The sequence below is a fragment of the Mastigoproctus giganteus genome, chromosome 14, assembly GCF_048544385.1.
Source record: "Mastigoproctus giganteus isolate SK-2022 chromosome 14, ASM4854438v1, whole genome shotgun sequence".
Taxonomy (NCBI): Eukaryota; Metazoa; Arthropoda; class Arachnida; order Uropygi; family Thelyphonidae; genus Mastigoproctus; species Mastigoproctus giganteus.
Window position 1 is genome coordinate 2,282,010 of NC_143588.1, and position 19,556 is coordinate 2,301,565.

At 37.9% G+C, this 19,556-nt stretch overlaps 1 protein-coding gene across 4 annotated transcripts in view; it reads left to right on the forward strand.

Moving 5' to 3' along the window:
- Nucleotides 1-19,556, forward strand: part of LOC150074949 (CUE domain-containing protein 2-A) — a 197,361-nt gene that overhangs the window by 88,354 nt on the left and 89,451 nt on the right. For all 4 annotated transcript variants that reach the window (XM_090388333.1, XM_090388332.1, XM_090388331.1 and 1 more), the window contains one exon: nt 17,477-17,541. In XM_090388333.1, the coding sequence (XP_090244459.1) occupies nt 17,477-17,541 (65 nt within the window). The remainder of the gene's footprint in view (nt 1-17,476; nt 17,542-19,556) is intronic.

Genomic DNA, 19,556 nt, shown 5'->3' on the forward strand with positions numbered 1-19,556 from the left:
GGTTATTGAAAGACAACTGCAGAAAGCCATTGATAGTCTGAATTCCTGGGCACTTGCTAATGGCTTCAGGTTCTCGCCGGAGAAGACCGTTTGCGTACACTTTTGTCGCAAGCGTAATCTTCATCCTGAACCTGAATTAAGGCTCGGACAAAATGCTATTCCAGTAGCGGTGAACACAAAATTCTTGGGACTCATATTCGATAAAAAAACTGACGTTTTTGGATCATATTCGTCAACTCCGCACAAAGTGCACAAGAGGTCTTGATATGCTCCGCTCGCTCTCCTCTTTATCTTGGTGTGCAGACCGATGCACCCTTCTATGGCTTTACCGTGCACTTGTGCGATCCAAATTAGATTATGGGTCCCAAGTATATTCTTCAGCCAGAGACAGTGTCCTTCGATGGCTGGACCCTATCCATCATCAGGCTCTACGTATCGCTACTGGAGCATTTCGAACATCTCCTGTCCAGAGCTTATATGTCGAAGCAAACGAACCACCGTTATCGCTTCGTCGTAAGCAGTTGTCTCTAAAGTACGCTTTAAAACTGAAATCCCTGCCAGACCATCCTATGTGGCCATTCATTTTTGAGCCACTATGGGAAAATTTGTACAACACCCGTAAGACTGCCAATCGTCCTTTTGGTATTCGTCTCCAAGAGCTACTCAAAGAACTTAATATGAAGGTAGACAAGGTTGCCCAAACACCAAAGCAACCCTTTCCACCCTGGCATGCTCACTTCCCGGCATGTGACTTGTCCCTTAGAAATTGGGGAAAGTCGGACACTCCATCATCTGTCTACCTGCAGCTTTATTCAGCACACCGAGCTGAACACTCCGACTTCGCGCCAGTCTACACAGATGGTTTGAAGTCGGAATCATATGTGGGATCTGCTGCTGTCTTTACAGATAGCACTACATCGGAGCAGATTCCCTCTGAATGCAGTATATTTACTGCAGAGCTGCATGCTATAGAGTTAGCCTTGGATCACATTACTGAATGCCAATACCAACGGTTCATTTTATATTCCGATTCTCTCAGTGTGTTACAGGCTTTAATATCTGTGAGGTATAATCCTCATCCAGTTCTGTCTAGTATTCAGCAGAAGATTCACGTTCTCCATGAACGTGAATATGATATCCACTTCTGCTGGATTCCCAGCCTGGGATTAGGGGAAATGATTTGGCTGATGCCGCAGCCAAATCAGCAATTCCCAATAATAACCGCTGCCTGTCAGTCCCCTATACAGACTACAGGCAAATAATACACCAAAACATACACTCCCAATGGAAGGACTTGTGGAATAGACAGACTGGAAATAAACTATATTGTATAAAGCCTGTAATTGAACCGCGGCAGTCTAGTCTGCGCAGGAATCGTAAGGAGGAAGTTGTTCTTGCCCGGACCCGCATAGGACACAGTCATTTAACTCATTCGTTTATGCTGAGGGCCGATAACCCTCCTATGTGTGTGTCCTGTGGCACAATTTTAACTGAGACACATTTTAATTGATTGTCCAGATTTTAGTAATATCCGTTTCACTGCTTTTAATCATCTGACTGAGCCGTATACATTCAGTCAGATTTTATCCGACAATGACAATGTGTCTGCTATTTTTAGATTTTTAAAATCAATAAATATTTTTACTTGTTTATAAAATTTACATTTTTCTTATACTTCTTGACATAGTGACCTAACTAATTAGGTCACTGAAAGTTTAATTTTTTTTTTTTTTTTTTTTATAAATGACATGGTCTTGGCGCATTATAGCCTTAGTAGCTAATGCGCCAATAAAACCAAAACAAACAAACAAACAAGCAAACAAAGCCTCCTGTGGTCTTCCGTCAAAAGGATATCAGAAGGATTTTGATGAATCTTGATGCTAAGAAAGCTCCAGGTCCTGATGGTATTTCTCCACTTGTTCTCAAAACCTGTGCTCCTGAACTTACTCCTATTCTTTGCCGCCTCTTTTCCCTTTCTTATTCCAAAGGTGTTTTTCCTTCTGCTTGGAAATTTGCTCATATCCAGCCAGTTCCCAAAAAGGGTGACAAATCCCTCCCATCCAATTATCGTCCCATTGCAATTACTTCTACTCTCTCTAAAGTAATGGAGAAATCAATTAACTGCCAGCTGTTAAACCTAGAAACCTTCCATCTAATCAACGATCGCCAGTATGGATTCCGTCAGTGTCGATCCACTGGTGATATTCTGGCTTATGTTACCCATTTATGGACTAATTCAATGGAAAGGTTCGGTGAAACACAAGTAGTTGCTCTTGACATCTGAAAGGCTTTTGATCGTGTTTGGCATAAAGGTCTTCTAAACAAGCTTCCATCTTATGGTTTGCCAACTGTTTTTAGTAATTGGTTATCCAGTTTTCTCTCTGATCGCTCACTGAGGGTGATGGTAGATGGCTCTTTGTCTTCTAACTTCTCCACTAATGCCGGTGTCCCCCAAGGTTCAGTTCTTTCCCCTACTCTATTCCTTTTGTATATCAATGACCTTCTTCCATTGACTGGAAATCCTATCCATAGTTTTGCCGATGATAGCACATTGCATTCAACTTTCCATTTTGAGAAACCTTGTCATGCTCAATCAGCTTCAACTTCTCGAAAATCTGCTACCAATTCCTTAAATGCCGATCTTCAGGTAATTCTCCAGTGGGGCAAAGACAACTTAGTTGATTTCAACCCTTCTAAAACTCAGTCTTGTCTTATATCTCGCAGAAAGGATTCTTCTGCTCCTATGCTTATCTTTAGTGACACTCCGATTTCTAGGCAAAATGATATATCTCTTTTGGGAATTACCCTGACTTCTAATCTCTCTTGGCACAAGCACATTACAAATATTGCTTCCTCTGCATCTAAAAAACTTGGTTTTCTCTTTTGCTCTCGGCGTTACTTTTCTTCCAAACAGCTGCTCACTCTGTATAAATCGCAAATCCACCCTGCTATGGAATATTGTTCCCACATCTGGGGTGGTGCCCCCAAAACCTCTCTCAGGCTTCTTGATTCCATTCAAAAGAGGGCAGTTAGGTTAATTAATGATTCATCTCTAACAGAGTCTCTCCACTCGCTCTCTCATAGACGTACTGTTTCTGCTGCATGCCTCTTCTACAGATACTTCCATGGGCACTGTTCTTCTGAACTGGCTTCTATAATTCCCGCCCTCTCTTTCAAAACAGTCCAAACTTGTGCCGCCACCAGCCAACATCCATTTACTGTCCAACTTCAAACCCACAGAACCAACTTTTCATCTTCCTCATTTATTCATTCAACTGCCGTTTTCTGGAACAACCTTCCTTCATACGTATTTCCTGAAAATTACAATCTACAGAAGTTCAAGTCCAATGTCAACAAATATCTTCTTTCGTGTTCTCAACCTCCAACCCAAGCACGGTACTAAGTACTATAGGTTCTAATACCTCTCGTGTTTGGGGTTCAGATAAAAAAAAAAAATGCAAAAAGAGCAAAAAAAATTAATCACAAATTGTTGATAGCTCTACTAAAACTCCAATTGTTGATAAAAAAAAAAAAAAAAAAAAATGAAGAAAAGTGGTAAATGTTGAAAATGATCAAATAGAGATTCCTGAAAATATTCACAGTTCAGGAAATTTAATACATAAGACGTTTTTGGAAGTATTGAAACTCCTTTGGAAGAAATGTTTTTAGCTGCAACAAATAATACTCTTCACTGAATGAAAAAATTTTATCTGAAATTAAGAGTTCAGGAGAATTGAAAATAGTTTATTCATCAGACCAAATTATGCCAGGTAGTTGTAATGCTGAAGAATATAATTCTGTAACACTTAAAACACTTCATTCTCTGGAGCCTTCAGGTTTCATTATCATCAGCCATTTTCAATTCACTGAAGGATTGAAAGCCTCTCCAGCAACTTTCTAGTTCCTTCTGTTTTGAGCACTGGCCATCCATTTACTACCCACAAACTCATGAATTTCATCTATCCATCTCCGCCTTTGTCTTCCAGGTTTTCTTCTAGCTCCTCATGGGTATCATTCTGTTATTTTCATAGTCCATCTGTCATCATGTCTTCGAGCTATGTGTCCTGCCCAAGACCATTTTAGTTCTTTAGTTTTGATAAGAATGTCGTTTACTTGAGTTTGCTGCCTAATCCATGTGTTTCTCTTCTTATCTAACAGTTTGATTCCCAGTATAATTCATTCCATTCTTCGCTGTGTAATTCTCAGCTTCTCTTCCATTCTTTTGGTGAGTGCCCCAAGTTTCACTTCCATAAGTCATGGTGGGGAGTATACATTGGTTTATTATTTTACATTTCAGACAAACTGGGATATTGCTCTTCAGTATGTGACTATATTTCCTGAATGCTATCCATCCAAAATTTGTTCTTCTCTTGACTTCCAGCCATTTATCATTATTACAGCTAATAACTTGTCCCAAATAAGTATGTGACTCCACCTTTTCAATTACTGCTCTTTCAATCATTATTTCCCTTTCTGTGGCATACTTGTTCATCATTACTTTTGTTTTAGCCATATTCATCTTTAGTCCAAAATCCTTACTAACTGTGCATAACTGATTAAGATTTTCCTCTAATTCTTTGGGATCGTGGCTTATGACCACAACGTCATCTGCAAATCTTAAATGGTTTAGGTACTCTCCTTTCGCATTGACTCCATTCTGTGACCAGTCTAATCTTCTGAAAGCTTCCTCAAGGGCAGCAGTAAACAGCTTCGGAGATTGTGTCTCCTTGTCGAACTCCTTTCTCGATTTTAAATTTCCTACTGTCTTTGTCTAGTCTAATAAAGGAGGTAGCGTTCTCATATATTTTCTTCAGAATCATAATATATGGGGCATCTATGCCTTGTCTTTCCAGTGCCCGAAACATTGTCTTATGCTGTATGGAGTAAAATACCTTTTCATAATCCAGAAATGCCAGGCTTAATGGTGTTTTATATTCATTTGCTTTCTCCATTAGCTGTGATATTACGTGAACGTGGTCCATAGTTGAGAATCCTGTCCTAAAGCCAGCTTGCTCTTTCGGTTGATTCTCATCAAGTATTCTTTCTAATCTGTTAGTAATGACCCTTGTGAACAACTATAATTTCCAATTTCTGATTTATCTCCTTTCTTATGCAACAAAACTATGATTGCATTAATCCACTGCTTAGGCGTCACACCTTTTCTAATGCACTTTGTGAAGAGCCTTGCCAGTTTTTATGTTATGTCTCTTCCTCCCAATTTTAACAACTCCTTCAGGTTTACCTCTGCCTAAATTACTATTAGAGGTAAACAGAATATTGTTATAGTTTTAAGAAACTTAGATATAAAAAATGACTACGTGTAGTGGAAATAAGGAAGAAATGTGTGGCTTGTGAACACGTCACAGGTGACAGAGCGGGATCGAAAGCATATATTCCACGGATTCATGTGTATTCAAATGAAGAGGAATATAACTTAATTTTTGAACGAACACAGTTTCCTGTGAAATTGGCTTTTAATATGACAATAAACAAAAGTCAAGGTCAAATATTATCTAAGGCTGGTGTTGACTTAACATCACTATGTTTTTTGCATGGAGAATTGTACGTTGCATTAAGTAGAGTGAAGGCAGCTAAAAATCTCTTTGTATTAATGGAAAACAAATCAAAAACAAAAAAAATTGGACAAGAAATGTTTATAATCAAATATATAAATGCTGGTTTTGTTTTTAGATAATAAAATAATGTAATATAATTTTTGTATATCTTTTGATTATTAGAAGGTGGTGTGGCATTTTTTTAGTGGGGAAACCCCCACAAAAAATTTAAAAAATAAAATATTAAAGGGGGTGTGGAGGGTTCCCCCCCACTGAAAAAAACTAAAATATAAAAACGTATAATTCAGGTTCGTGTGACACAAGTCAGAGGCGAAGCAACCTTCTGGCTTGTTATACTAGAATTAATATAGTCATCAAGGTCCTTCAATTCCAGTCATTGATCAAGAGCCTCTGCAAAAAATTCTTCAGCTTCTAATGATTGGGAGATATTACAGGAACCTCTGACACAGAATTCAAAATAGTGTTGTAGAGAGGTTCTTTCTTAATACATGTGGGTAAAAAGTGCAGCCATTATCAACCCCCTGCAGGATGGAAGTCTCCTCAACAATTCATGCTGAGGGAAATGGACCATAATCTGCCACGCTGGTCCTGTGTGGGTTGGCAGATCGACCGTATTCAGCAGTCAAGGGCTTGAACCCCAGTCTACTCAAAGAGCGTGTGCTACTGCACTCCCACTCCTGACCACTCGGCAATGGAGGCCTCTCACTAATACATGTGGGTATACTCTCCCAAATTTCAAGAGAATGTACTGGACCAATGGATGACCTAGTCTCTTGATCCAGAAGTACCTCACCCCCCCACTGGAACCTAAAGCCTCATGCAGAATCATCCCTTGAGATAGGGTCCCCTCGAGGGTATGATCATTAGGTAGGGATGGGTTCCCCATTGATCTGGGGTCCCCAGAGGATTCACAAAAGGAAGCTGAGATGTTGGAATTACATTCCATTTTTCTCCTTCCTTTGATGGAGTTCATTTACAGCTGTTCATTTGTTTTCTGCAGCAGCATGTTCGAGAGGCAACCAGAGAAAGTAATACTCTTGATCTGGTTATCAGCAGTGATCATTCATGAATTAGGAATTTGCAGATTAAAGAACCACTAGGTGGCAGTGATCACAGTGTACTGACGTGGGATTTACTTAAAGATTTAATTACCATCAGGGGTAAAGGAAAGGGTTTTTGCTTCCGTAAAGGCGAGTACAGGTCTCCGACAGTTTTTAAATTCTGTACAGTGGGATCAACTGACGATGTTACCAACAGTAAATTCTAAGTGGGAAGCATTCAAGGAATTAATCGTGGAAGCTACTAAAAGTTTCATACCTATTAAGAAATATTGTTCAGGGTTTAGGCCTAAATAAATGGTTGTCAAATGAACTAATGAGACTCGTAACAGAGAAGAAAAATGCATGGGATGCATATAAATTATCAAGCGACTCAGAAGCCTATGGCAGATATAAGTTAATCTGTAATCAGGTCACAAAGAAGGTTCGGCAGGCGAAGGCAGATTACGAGAAATCCTTGGCAAAAGATGCTAAGAAAAACAGCAAGGATTTCTTTACTTATATAAACTCTAAAAGGAAGGGGATGAATCTGATTGGTCCACTTGACATCGATGGTTCAACTGTTGATGATCCTGCTCAGATAGCAAACAGACTGAATGAGTATTTTGCATCTACATTCACATGTGAGGAATTATTAAGGTTTGAAAATGGCAGAAGGTTATCAAATTGTAGCAGGGTGCTTAATGATCTTGTAATAACTGAGAGCAAAGTGGAAGAAAAATTGTTGAAGTTAAACGTAAGAAAAGCACCTGGAGTGGATGGGATCTATCCAGTTATATTAAAGGAGGCGGCAAGGCAACTAAGCAAACCCTTAGCCATAATTATGAGAGCATCTTTGGACTCGGGGAGGTTCCCACGGACTGGAGATGTGCAAATGTATCCCCAATTCACAAAGGGGGATCGAAGGGTGACACGAGTAATTACAGACCAGTTAGTTTAACTTCTGTTCCTGGTAAAATAATGAAGTCGCTGGTTAAAGATGCATTGCAGGATCATCTAGACAAGACTGCAGCAATAATTCAGACACAGCATGGGTTTGTTAAGGGAAAGTGGTTACAAAGGAACTGGATGCAAAAAAATAATTTTGATATCATATATTTGGATTTCAGGAAAGCTTTTGACACTGTTGCGCATGAAAGACTATTGTACAAATTGGAGCAGAATGGTATTAAGGGTAAGTTGCTACAATGGATAAAAGGATGGTTGAGTGGGAGAAGACAGAGAGTGATAATCAATGGGTGCTGCTCTTTGTGGACTAATGTTATTAGTGGAGTTACACAGGGTTCGGTGTTGGGTCCACTGTTGTTTTGTATATTTATCAATGATATTGATGAAGGTATATCAGGCTTAGTGTCAAAGTTTTCAGATGATATAAAGGTTGGCAGGGTTGTTAATGACAGTAATGGCAGTCTGCTACTGCAACAGGATCTAGATAATTTGGGCAGATGGGTTAATAAGTGGCAACTGAAGTTTAACCTTGACAAATGCAAAGTACTGCATATGGGTAGAAATAACCCCAGAGAAACGTACCAACTGTGTGGTACTACACTTAAGGTGGTAGAAAATGAAAAAGACCTGGGAGTAATTGTGCAGTCAGATATGAAGTTCTCTGAGCAATGCAGACAGGCTGCCAGGGCAGGTCATGGGGTTTTGTCAATGTTATATAGGAATTTTGCTAGCAGGGAAAAGGAGGTAATTATCCCTTTGTATAAGGCAATGGTCAGGCCACGCCTTGAGTACTGCGTACAGGTCTGGAGACCTCATTTTAGGAAGGATGTAGATTTACTTGAGCAGGTACAGAGAAGGGCAACAAGATTGGTGAGGGGAATGAAGGGATCCTCTTACCAAGAGAGGCTTAAGTTCTGCAAATTGCAATGGCTGGAGACTAGGCACCTGCGCGGTGATCTGATTGAGGTATATAAGGCCTTAAATTGATTGAGCACGCTGAATTCTGATGGGATCCTTCCACTTGTTCAGATTACAAACCTAAGGGGGCATAAATTCAAATAAGAAAAGACAGATGTAGAATAGATGTGCGGAAATTTGCCTTTAGCCAGCGGGTGGTTAATTGCTGGAACAGACTTCCATCTGTCGTTGTGGAAGTTGATAGCTTGAATAAATTTAAGGAGGAACTGGACAGGCATTTGGAGGGAATGGTGTGATTTTTTTTTTTTTTTTTTTTTTTGGCTGATGCTGCATAAGCTCATACATTTGCTTTCTTGCATCACATGCCACTACTACTACTATGAGCTTTCAAAGGTTCTGTTACAGCTTTCAAAGGTGCTACCAGAACATCAACCAGCTGGGGGTTCACAAACCCTAGTAGAGGTAACTAGCATCTACTGTGGTGACAATCTATGGCCAGGAGCTGGTGGCTCCAAGGCCTCCTCATCTTTATTTTTAGGCCCAAGAAGTTGAACAGGGGAGGGGGCTATGTTTAGGAGGAATAGGGTGTACTTCTTTCGCCAGGACTCGCCTGCCCAGCCCACACCACAACGAGGTAGAGTGCTCTGCACTTGTTGCAGATGTTTGTTGCCACTTCTGACCCACAAAGTACCGACGAAGAAACACTGGAAATGCTTGTAGGTATCTCTGTCTGAATCCCAACCTCCTTGGACTTTGTATTGTAAGTGGATCTTGTAGCAATCCTTATTTAAATAAAATTTGAACTTTACAAAATTTACGAAAGTTTAGTTAGCATTAGTAAAGGCATACGAATCAAGAAATCAAACTAATGCATCATCAGCCAAAAAAAAAAATCAATCCCATTTCACCCCTCCATTCATTCCAAATGCCTGTCCAGTTCAGCCTTAAATTTAGACAATCAACTTCCACAACAAGAGATGGAAGTGTGTTCCACCAATCAACTACCCGCTGGCTAAAAGCAAATTTCTGCACATCTGTTCTACAACTGTCTTTCTTCAATTTGAATCTATGCCCCCATCAGGTTCTTAATTTGAGGAAGAATCCATTCAGCTTTCACCTTGCTCAACCCATTCAATTCCTTATACACCTCAATTAGATCACTTCGTATGTGCCTGCTCTCCAGGCGCTGCAATTAGCAGGACTTAATCCTTTCTTGGTAAGAGCACCCCTTTGTTCCCCTTACTAATCTTGTTGCTCTTCTTTGTACTCGCTTTAGCAACTCTACATCCTTCCTAAAATGCGGCCTCCAGACCTGTACACAGTACTCAAGGTGTGACTTGACCGTTGCCTTGTACAACAGGATAATCACCTCCCTGTCCCTGCTAGCAAAATTCATTGACAAGACTCCATGACCTGCCCTGGCAACCCCTCTGCACTGCTCAGTGAACTTCATAATTTGACTGCACAATTACCCCCAGATCTTTATCACTTTCCACTTCCCTGAGTGTAGTACCACAGAGTAGGTACATTTTTTTCTTCGGTTATTGCTACTCATATGCAGTACTTTGCATTTGTCAATGTTAAACTTAAGTTGCCACTTCTCAGCCCATTTGCCCAACTTATCTAGATCCAGTTGGAGTAGCATACTGTCTTTACTGTCGTTAACAACCCTGCCAACCTTTGTATCATCTGCAAACTTGGACATTAAACCTGATATACCTTCATCAATATCATTGATAAATATACAAAACAACGATGGGCCCAACACCGAACACTGGGGAACTCCACTAATAACATTTGTTCTCAAAGAGCAGTGTTCAGTGATTACCACTCTCTGTCGTCTCCTGCTCAACCATTCCTTTATCCATTGTAGCAACTTACCCCTAATGCCATATCTCTTCAGTTTGTACAGCAGACTTCCATGTGCAACAGTATCAAAAGCTTTCCTGAAATCCAAGTATACGATATCAAAATTATTTTTGGCATTCAGTTCCTTTGTGACCACATCATAGTATCCAATCAAATTGGTTAGAGAAGATCTCCCTTTAACAAACCCATGCTGTGTCTTAACTATTACTGCAGTCTTGTCTAGATGATCGTACAATGCTTCTTTAACCAGTGATTCCATTATTTTCCCCAGAACACCTTTAAAAAAAAAAAAGGTCTATAATTACCTGTGTCACCTTTTGGAACCCCCTTTGTGAATTGCTGATACATTTGCACACCTGCAGTCCATGGGGGACCTAACCTGAGTCCAAGGAAGCTCTCATAATTATGGCTAAGGGTTTGCTTGCTTCTTTTGTTGCGTCCTTTAATATAACTGGATAGATCCCATCCACCCCAGGTGCCTTCCTTATGTTTAACTTCAACAATTTCTCCTCCACTTTACTGTCAGTTATTACAAAATCACTTAGCTCGCTGTTAGAGTTTGATAAACTTCTGGCACTCCCCTCATTGAATAACTCCTCATGTGTGAATGTAGATGCAAAATACTCTTTCAGTTTATCAGCTACTTGAGCATGATCATCAATAGTGAACCCATCTGTTAAGTGGTCCAATCTGATTCATACCTTTCCTTCTAGAGGTTACATAAGTAAAGAACTCTTTGCTGTTTTTCTTGTCTACCCAACGAAAGTTACAAAGTTCTCCCCAAAAATATTGATTGCAAAGGCTATTTGAATATTAAGCTGTAGCTTTCCAAATACTTATTTGAATACAAAAATAAACTAACCTGCGTGACTGTAGGAATTCAAACCATATATTAACTTCAGAGAAGTATATTAAAAAAAATGCTCAAAATTATTTCAAAAACTGACCTGCTATGAAGAGCTTTGGAAATACACAGCCAGTGTGTAGTCTTGATCCCAGCAATCAATGCTCCAATTAGTGTTAATAGTCCATGTTGAGTTAATGTTTATATCCTTTTTAGATCCCTAGTTTTCCCAGAAGAGAGACAAAAAACAAAGAAAAGTTTTGATGATGATGATCATATTTGCATATACCAAATGATAAAATGAAAAGTCAAGGAGGTAAGACTTGCTAAAAAAAAAGCAGGCAGATAGGCTAAACTAATAACATTTATATTTGTACAACATAAGATTTTCCAATGTTGACTACTAAATGTGAAGTCGTGTAGGGCTTGAAATCAGTTTTTATTGTTGAGGAAACAGGTCACATTATCTGGAGCCGTATTAACAATAGAAGAAGAAACAGCATCTCTGAAGTTATGATGATTTCAATAAAAAAGCATGTTTTCAATCCTCAAACTTTCCACATGTACACATTTGATTCTTTTAGTCCCAATTCAAACAAGTTGTCATTAATCGACCCATGTCCTGTAATTAAGAATGAATGATTTTCAGTGAATAAGTTCATTGAAACCATTTTCTCTCATATTTATTAGTATGAAAAGTAACTTCAGGGATGGAGCTATGAGTCACAGAGCCAGTGGAAGAGGTATCCCATCTCATGTGCCAGATGGTGATCAATTCCTGCCAGCATATTAATTTTTCCTTTTTAAAATTTATAGGGGTTGATAGATTTTTCTAGAAAGGCAACATGCAAATCCAGTGGCATTTTTCCTGCCAATACCTGCCAGGCACCATAGAAACAGTATGACAGATTCTAAGAATAGATAGATGCATACGTCTTTGGAGAGATATTAGCTTTTCTTGAAATTTTTTGTTGCTGGTGGAACCAGCCACCAGCAGCATAGGAAACCAGCATATTAATCCAGGGTAACAAAAACAGCATGATAGTAGAATGCTAAAGTTATTTTTTGGACAGGCCCCAGTCAGGCTTGGATATTCTGATTAAGGCATCATTAAAATTGTTAAATTTTGTAGTGGGATGCTGATTAAGTTGTGAATGAAAATTTAACTCGTCATTGATTAGGATGCTAAGATATTTAATCTTTGGAACAAGATTAAATATCTTGACATTCTAATTGATGACCGGGGTACGCTGGAGGCCATTGGTTTTTATCAGAGGAGGTCTGTTACAATTTAGTCTATACTTAAATTATCTATCTTTGTTTTTGTTAAGCTAATACTTAATTTATTTGGTTTGGTCCAATTGACTAAGTCATTTAAGACAGTTTTTTGGTTCAACCAGTTGAACATATTTTGTATTACGTCTCCCTGGTAAAAATTCCTCCCTCTTTTCTCTCACAATATAATGTTTCTTTTTTGTGAAACTTCCCTGTTACCATGAGTTATTCAATTACTTTAAGATTGCCAAGCTCGCCAAATTCCAAGCAAAGTCATAGTACATTATTGCACTTAGGAAGAGTACACTTTTATGTTTATTTCAAGCCTGATGGGAAATCAGAAAACATGCTTTTAAACTTAATTTTGAAGCACTAATTATATGTACTAATTGTAATATATATGCCATTCATTAGCATTTTGTTCAGTGCTCAGTTTGTTCAGAATACTACTAATACCTTTACAGAAACACATACCATCTTCCATAACAAAATATTTTTAACATTTTTGATTTATTATAATTTTTACTAACTTCTACTGCTGTAACTAGAACCAAGGAGTTTTGCTTTATCTTCATATAAGTTTAAATCATGAAGTAAGTCATTCAACTCTTCTTGCTTAATTACGTGTGGTGCGTTTTAATTTTCTGGTTGGTAGTCAAATCTCTTGAAGCAGATTTAGACTATATAAGGCCACGATGTGCCAATTCCAGTTTTGGTAAAAGAAACTGCAATTGATTCAGTCTGGTATGTTGAGACATTGGACAAGCTCAAAAATAACAATGAACTGAGTAAGGCCTGGCAATACTGCTATGTTGCTTGATATAGTGGTGTGGTGATATCTTATAACCTCACTGAAGCCATGTGCATTGGCAAGATTTTGTTGCTAATATTGGAAGTTGTTCTTCATCCTCTGTATAGTTCAGATTTGGTTCCAGGGTGATGCTTTTTGTTCTCAAAGCTTATAAGCATTTCTAAAGCAACAAATATGACTCCAGTGAAGAAATTAAAGCATCCGTGAAGAGATGGCTGACTACTCAGCCGAAAGAATTTTACATGAATGGCATAAAATTTTAAGCACAACAAAACAATCAAGCTGTGGGTGTGGCATGTACACCCACAGCTGATTGTTTTGTAGAATGAAATATCAAATTGAAGGCAGTTTTATGTAAAAGTGTTTGTTCTTCCCACTTTTTTGCATTATTATTATTAGCCATATGGTGCAAGGAAGCCTGAGGCTTATGCTGCATCAGCCAAAAAAAAAAAAAAAATTCCTGAGAGAGAGAGAATCAGGAGTCCCCAAGAAAGAGAAGGATGATGATATCCAGTTCATGACCCTGGGTGTGCCAAGCCCATACTCACCAGATGAGCCCCTGCGTTTATCCTGTTCCTTCAAAATTTATGAAAAAGGGCATTACTTTTGATTCCATCTTCATAGTAAAAACAAAATTCAGCAGTAGCACATTACATTAACATTTCTCTCTAGATGACCAGGCTAGCCAGGTGGGTAAAGTGCCTGCCTGGCAACCCAAAGTCTGCGGGTTCGAATCCCGCCTCGGGCTTGGATCAAAGTACTGCAAAAACTTTGGGAGGTGCACTATGGCCACAGAAGCCGATGCGCCAACAACTACCAAAAAAAAAAAAAAAAAAAAATTAACATTTCTCAGCCTTTGGGTTGGGACCTGGTGGGCCACAAAAAGGATTGCATTAAAAATAAAATGTAATATGTAATAATGGATGAGTATTTCTTTTATTATTATTCTTTTATTTCTATTATTACTATTATTCTATTACTATTATTATTATTATTTTATTTCTATTATTATGGGAGACTTCAATGCTAAGGTTGGAAAAAGACAAAACAGCACAGAAAGGGGAACTATAGGAAATTTTGGAATTGGTGAAAGAAATGAAAGACTTGTGGAATTTGCAGAATCTCAAGGACTGTCAGTAATGAACACTTTTTTCAAGAAAAGGGTGAACCGAAAGTGGACATGGAAGAGTCCAAATGGATTAACTACTAATGAAATCGACTTCATCCTCACTAACAGAAGATATATTGTGAATGATGTTACCGTCCTGAATAAGGTAAATGTTGGAAGTGATCACAGAATGGTAAGATGTACACTTGATATAGATGTAGGAAAGGAAAAAACTGACCCGAGTAAATAATACAAAGGTCTTTGAGATAACAGAAGAGGAGAAAAAGCAGTATGTACTGGAACTTAAGAACAAGTATGAGCTTCTGCAGACTGCTGAGGACCAAGATATCGACGACGAATATTACAACTTTTTGAAAGTGATAAAGCCCAAGAAACCTATAGGGAAAAAGAAATCCAAAGAAGAAAAAATTAGTCAAGAAACTCTTCTCATGATGAACCAAAGACGACAAATGAAAAGCAAGAAAAACACTGACAGGGAGAAAATCGAGTATACTGAGTTATGCAAAGCTATTAGGAAGAGACTCAGAGAGGACATAAGAAGTTTAACACAAGAAAAGTAGAACAAGCATTAAGGGAAAACAAAGGATTTAAATCAGCAGCCATGAGCAGTAATACAGAAAGACAAATGATACTGAAACTGAAGAATAGCGATGGTGTACTTATAAACAGCAGAGAAGGCATAATTCAAATAGCAGAAGACTACTATAGAGAATTATACAGGGAGCAGGGGAATGATGCCAGCAGTGGGGAAGAAGGATTACAAAGTAGCAACACATACGACATACCCGATATTCTTCCTGATGAGGTAGAACACGCATTGAAGAAAATGAAGAATCAGAAAGCCCCGGGGGAAGATGAAGTTACTGTAGAGTTGTTAAAATTGGGAGGAAGAGACATAACACAAAAACTGGCAAGGCTCTTCACAAAGTGCATTAGAAAAGGTGTGACACCTAAGCAGTGGAATAATGCAATCATAGTTTTGCTGCATAAGAAAGGAGATAAATCAGAAATTGGAAATTATAGACCAATTAGCTTGTTATCCCAAATCTACAAGTTGTTCACAAGGGTCATTACTAACAGATTAGAAAGAATACTTGATGAGAATCAACCGAAAGAGCAAGCTGGCTTTAGGACAGGATTCTCAACTATGGATCACCTTCACGTAATATCACAGCTAATGGAGAAAGCAAATGAATATAAAACACCATTATGCCTGGCATTTGTGGATTATGAAAAGGCACATGACTCCATACAGCATAAGGCAATGTTTCGGGCACTGCAAAGACAAGGCATTGATACCCCATATATTATGATTTTGAAGAAAATATATGAGTGTGCTACCTCCTTTATTAGATTAGACAAAGACAGTAGGAAATTTAAAATTGAGAAAGGAGTTCGACAAGGAGACACAATATCTCTGAAGCTGTTTACTGCTGCTCTTGAGGAAGCTTTCAGAAGATTAGACTGGTCGCAGAAAGGAGTCAATGTGAACGGAGAGTACCTAAACCATTTACGATTTGCAGATGACATTGTGGTCATAAGCCACGATCCCAAAGAATTAAAGGAAAATCTTAATCAGTTATGCACAGTTAGTAAGGATTTTGGACTAAAAATGAATATGGCTAAACCAAAAGTAATGATGAACAAGTATGTCACAGAAAGGGAAATAATGATTGAAGGAGCAGTAATTGAAAAGGTGGAGTCATATACTTATCTGGGACAAGTTATTAGCTGTAATAATGATAAATGGCTGGAAGTCAAGAGAACAATAAATTTTGGATGGATAGCATTCAGGAAATATAGTCACATACTGAAGAGCAATATCCCAGTTTGTTTGAAACGTAAAATAATGAACCAATGTATACTCCCCACCATGACTTATGGAAGTGAAACTTGGGCACTCACCAAAAGAATGGAAGAGAAGCTGAGAACTACACAGTGAAGAATGGAACGAATCATATTGGGAATCAGACTGCTAGATAAGAAGAGAAACACATGGATTAGGCAGCAAACTCAAGTAAAGGACATTCTTATCAAAACTAAAGAACTAAAATGGTCTTGGGCAGGACACATAGCTCGAAGACATGATGACAGATGGACTAAGAAAATAACAGAATGGTATCCAAGAGGAGCTAGAAGAAAACCTGGAAGACAAAGGCGGAAATGGATAGATGAAATTCATGAGTTTGTGGGTAGTAAATGAATGGCCAGTGCTCAAAACAGAAGGAACTGGAAAGTTGCTGGAGAGGCCTTCATCCTGCAGTGGATTGAAAATGGCTGATGATGATGATTTCTTTTATAAATTATTTACAATTTGGATATGAAAAATTTAGTGATTTCAAGAAATGGAGAAGTACTTTTTATGTTAATTATATTTATACTTTATATATGAAAATTCAAGAAGCCAAAAGGGTGCATTCTGTGTTGTAAATATAATTTCTAAAATGATAGGTTCTGTTTTTTTTATTATTCCCTCTCCCAATTTAGGTGGAGTTATAAAAAAAGCTTGAGAAACACTGCATTACATAATGGTGATAAAATCCCATTCTGTTTTGTTAAACTTGGAATTCTCTCAAAATTGCAATAAAAATAATCTACTTATTTCATTTTCAAATGCGAACTTTGTTGAAATTGCAAACCATGCAAACAGAAGGGCACAAATGATTAAGTTCATTATGGCGACATGTAAAATGAATATTATATATTTGCATTGAAATAAAGATGTTTTCACAGAAATAGATTGGAACTTTATGACCACAGTTTATCTTGAAATAATGTGATGTAGAGCTGTCAGTATGGTTGCTGTTCTGAAATTATAAATTGGACTAGCTCCACTATTACCAAATTTGAGTTGGTATTGTAATAGTTTTGTTTCATCCATCAGTTACTTAGCAATGTTTTTTCTTTATTCTAATGTGTTCTTAAAAGTACTGTGTGAAACAAATGTAGGGGGGTTGGAACAGTAGTTTTCATTGAATATTTATGTTCAGTTAAAATTGCACTTTCGTTTCTTCTACAGTTTTATTCTACACTTTTATTGGTTTTCAGTCCTGCTGTATGTGGATGGATTTTTGAACTAGCAGTCTGGTTATCTAAGACACCTCGACAGAAAGGTAAGGCTAAGGCATTAACTATCTGCAGTTTTTTTTTTTGTTTTTTTTTAAAAGAAATTTGGATAAATTACATACAAAAGAATTCCATTATAAGTATTGTCTATAACAAGAGATCTGCTAAAAATTATTTAGTGCACTATCAATTTAATAATATTAAATATTGAATTGTATAGGTATAAGAGAAATGTTGGAAGTGATCACAGAATGGTAAGATGCACGCTTGATATAGATGTAAGAAAAGAAAGGAAAAAACTGATTCGAGTAAATAATATGAAGGTCTTTGAGATAACAAAGAGGAGAAGAGGTAGTATGTACTGACACTTAAGAGCAAGTTTCAGCTTCTGTAGACCTTTCAGGACAGAGATGTTGATGAGGAATACAACTTTCTGAAAGTGATAAAGCCCAAGAAACCTATAGGTAAAAATAAATCCAAAGAATAAAAAATTAATCGAGGAATACTTGTCATGATGAACTGAAAACAACAAATGAAGAGCAAGATAAACACTGGCAAGGACAAAATTGAGTATACTGAGTTATGCAAAGTCATTAGAAAGAGACTCAGAGAGGACATAAGAAGATTTTATACAAGAAAAGTAGAAAAAGCATTAAGGGAAAATAAAGGACTCAAATCAGTAGCCATGAGCAGTAATACAGAAAGACAAATGATACTGAAGTTGTGTACTTATAAATAGCAGAGAAGGCATAATTCAAATAGCAGAAGACAACTATAAAGTATTAGATAAGGAGCAAGGGAATGATGCCAGCAGTAAGGAAGATGGATCACAAATTTGCAACACATATGACATACCTGATGAGGCAGAACATGCATTGATGAAAATGAGGAATCAAAAAGTCCCTGGTGAAGATGAAGTTACTGTAGAGTTGTTAAATTTGGAGGAAGAGACATGACACAGAAACTGGCATGATTTTTCACAAAATACATTAGGAAATGCATGACCGCTACAGAGTGGAATAATGCAATCATAATTTTGATGCATAAGAAAAAGAGACAAATCAGAAATTGGAAATTATAGACCAGTTAGTTTGTTGTGCTACATCTACAAGTTGTTTACGAGGGTCATCAACCGAAAGAGAGCAGGCTGGCTTTAGGACAGGATCCTGAATTATGGATCACATTCACATAATAAAAAAAGCTAATGGAAGAAAGCAAATGAATATAAAACACCATTATGCCTGGCATTTCTGGATTATGAAAAGGCATTTGACTCCATACAGCATAAGGCAATGTTTCAGGCACTGGAAAGACAAGTCATAGACACCCCATACATTATGGTTTTGAAGAAAATATACGAGAATACTATTAGGCTAGACAAAGACAATAGAAATTTAAAATCAAGAAAGGAGTTCGACAAAGGGAGACAATATCTCTAAGTTGTTTACTGCTGCCCTTGAGGACCATTTCAGAAGATTGGACTGGTCGCAGAAAGGAGTCAATATGAATGGAGAGTACCTAAACTATTTAAGATTTGCAGATGACATTGTGATCATAAACCACAATCCCAAACAATTAGAGGAAAATCTTAATCAGTTAGCATTAGCATTAGTAGAGGCATATGATGCAAGAAAGCAAGCTTATTCAGCATCAGCCAAAAAAAAAAAAAAAAAAAAAAAAACCACACACACCACTCCCATTTCACCCCTCCGTTCGTTCGAAATACCTGTCCAGTTGAGCTTTAAATTTGTTTAGGCTATCGACTTCAACAACAAGTGATGGAAGTCGGTTCCACCAACCAACCACCCGCTGTCCAAAGGCAAATTTCTGCACATCTATCCGACATCCGTCCTTCCTCAATTTGAATTTATGCCCTCTGAGGTGATTATTCTGAGCAAGATGAAGAATCCCATTGGCATTGAGCATGCTCAAACCATTCAAAGCCTTATACACCTCTATCATATCACCTCGCCGGTGCCTAGTCTCCAGACTCTGTAATTTGCAAAACTTAAGCCTTTCTTCGTAAGAGCAACTCTTTGTTCCATTCACTAATCTTGTTGTC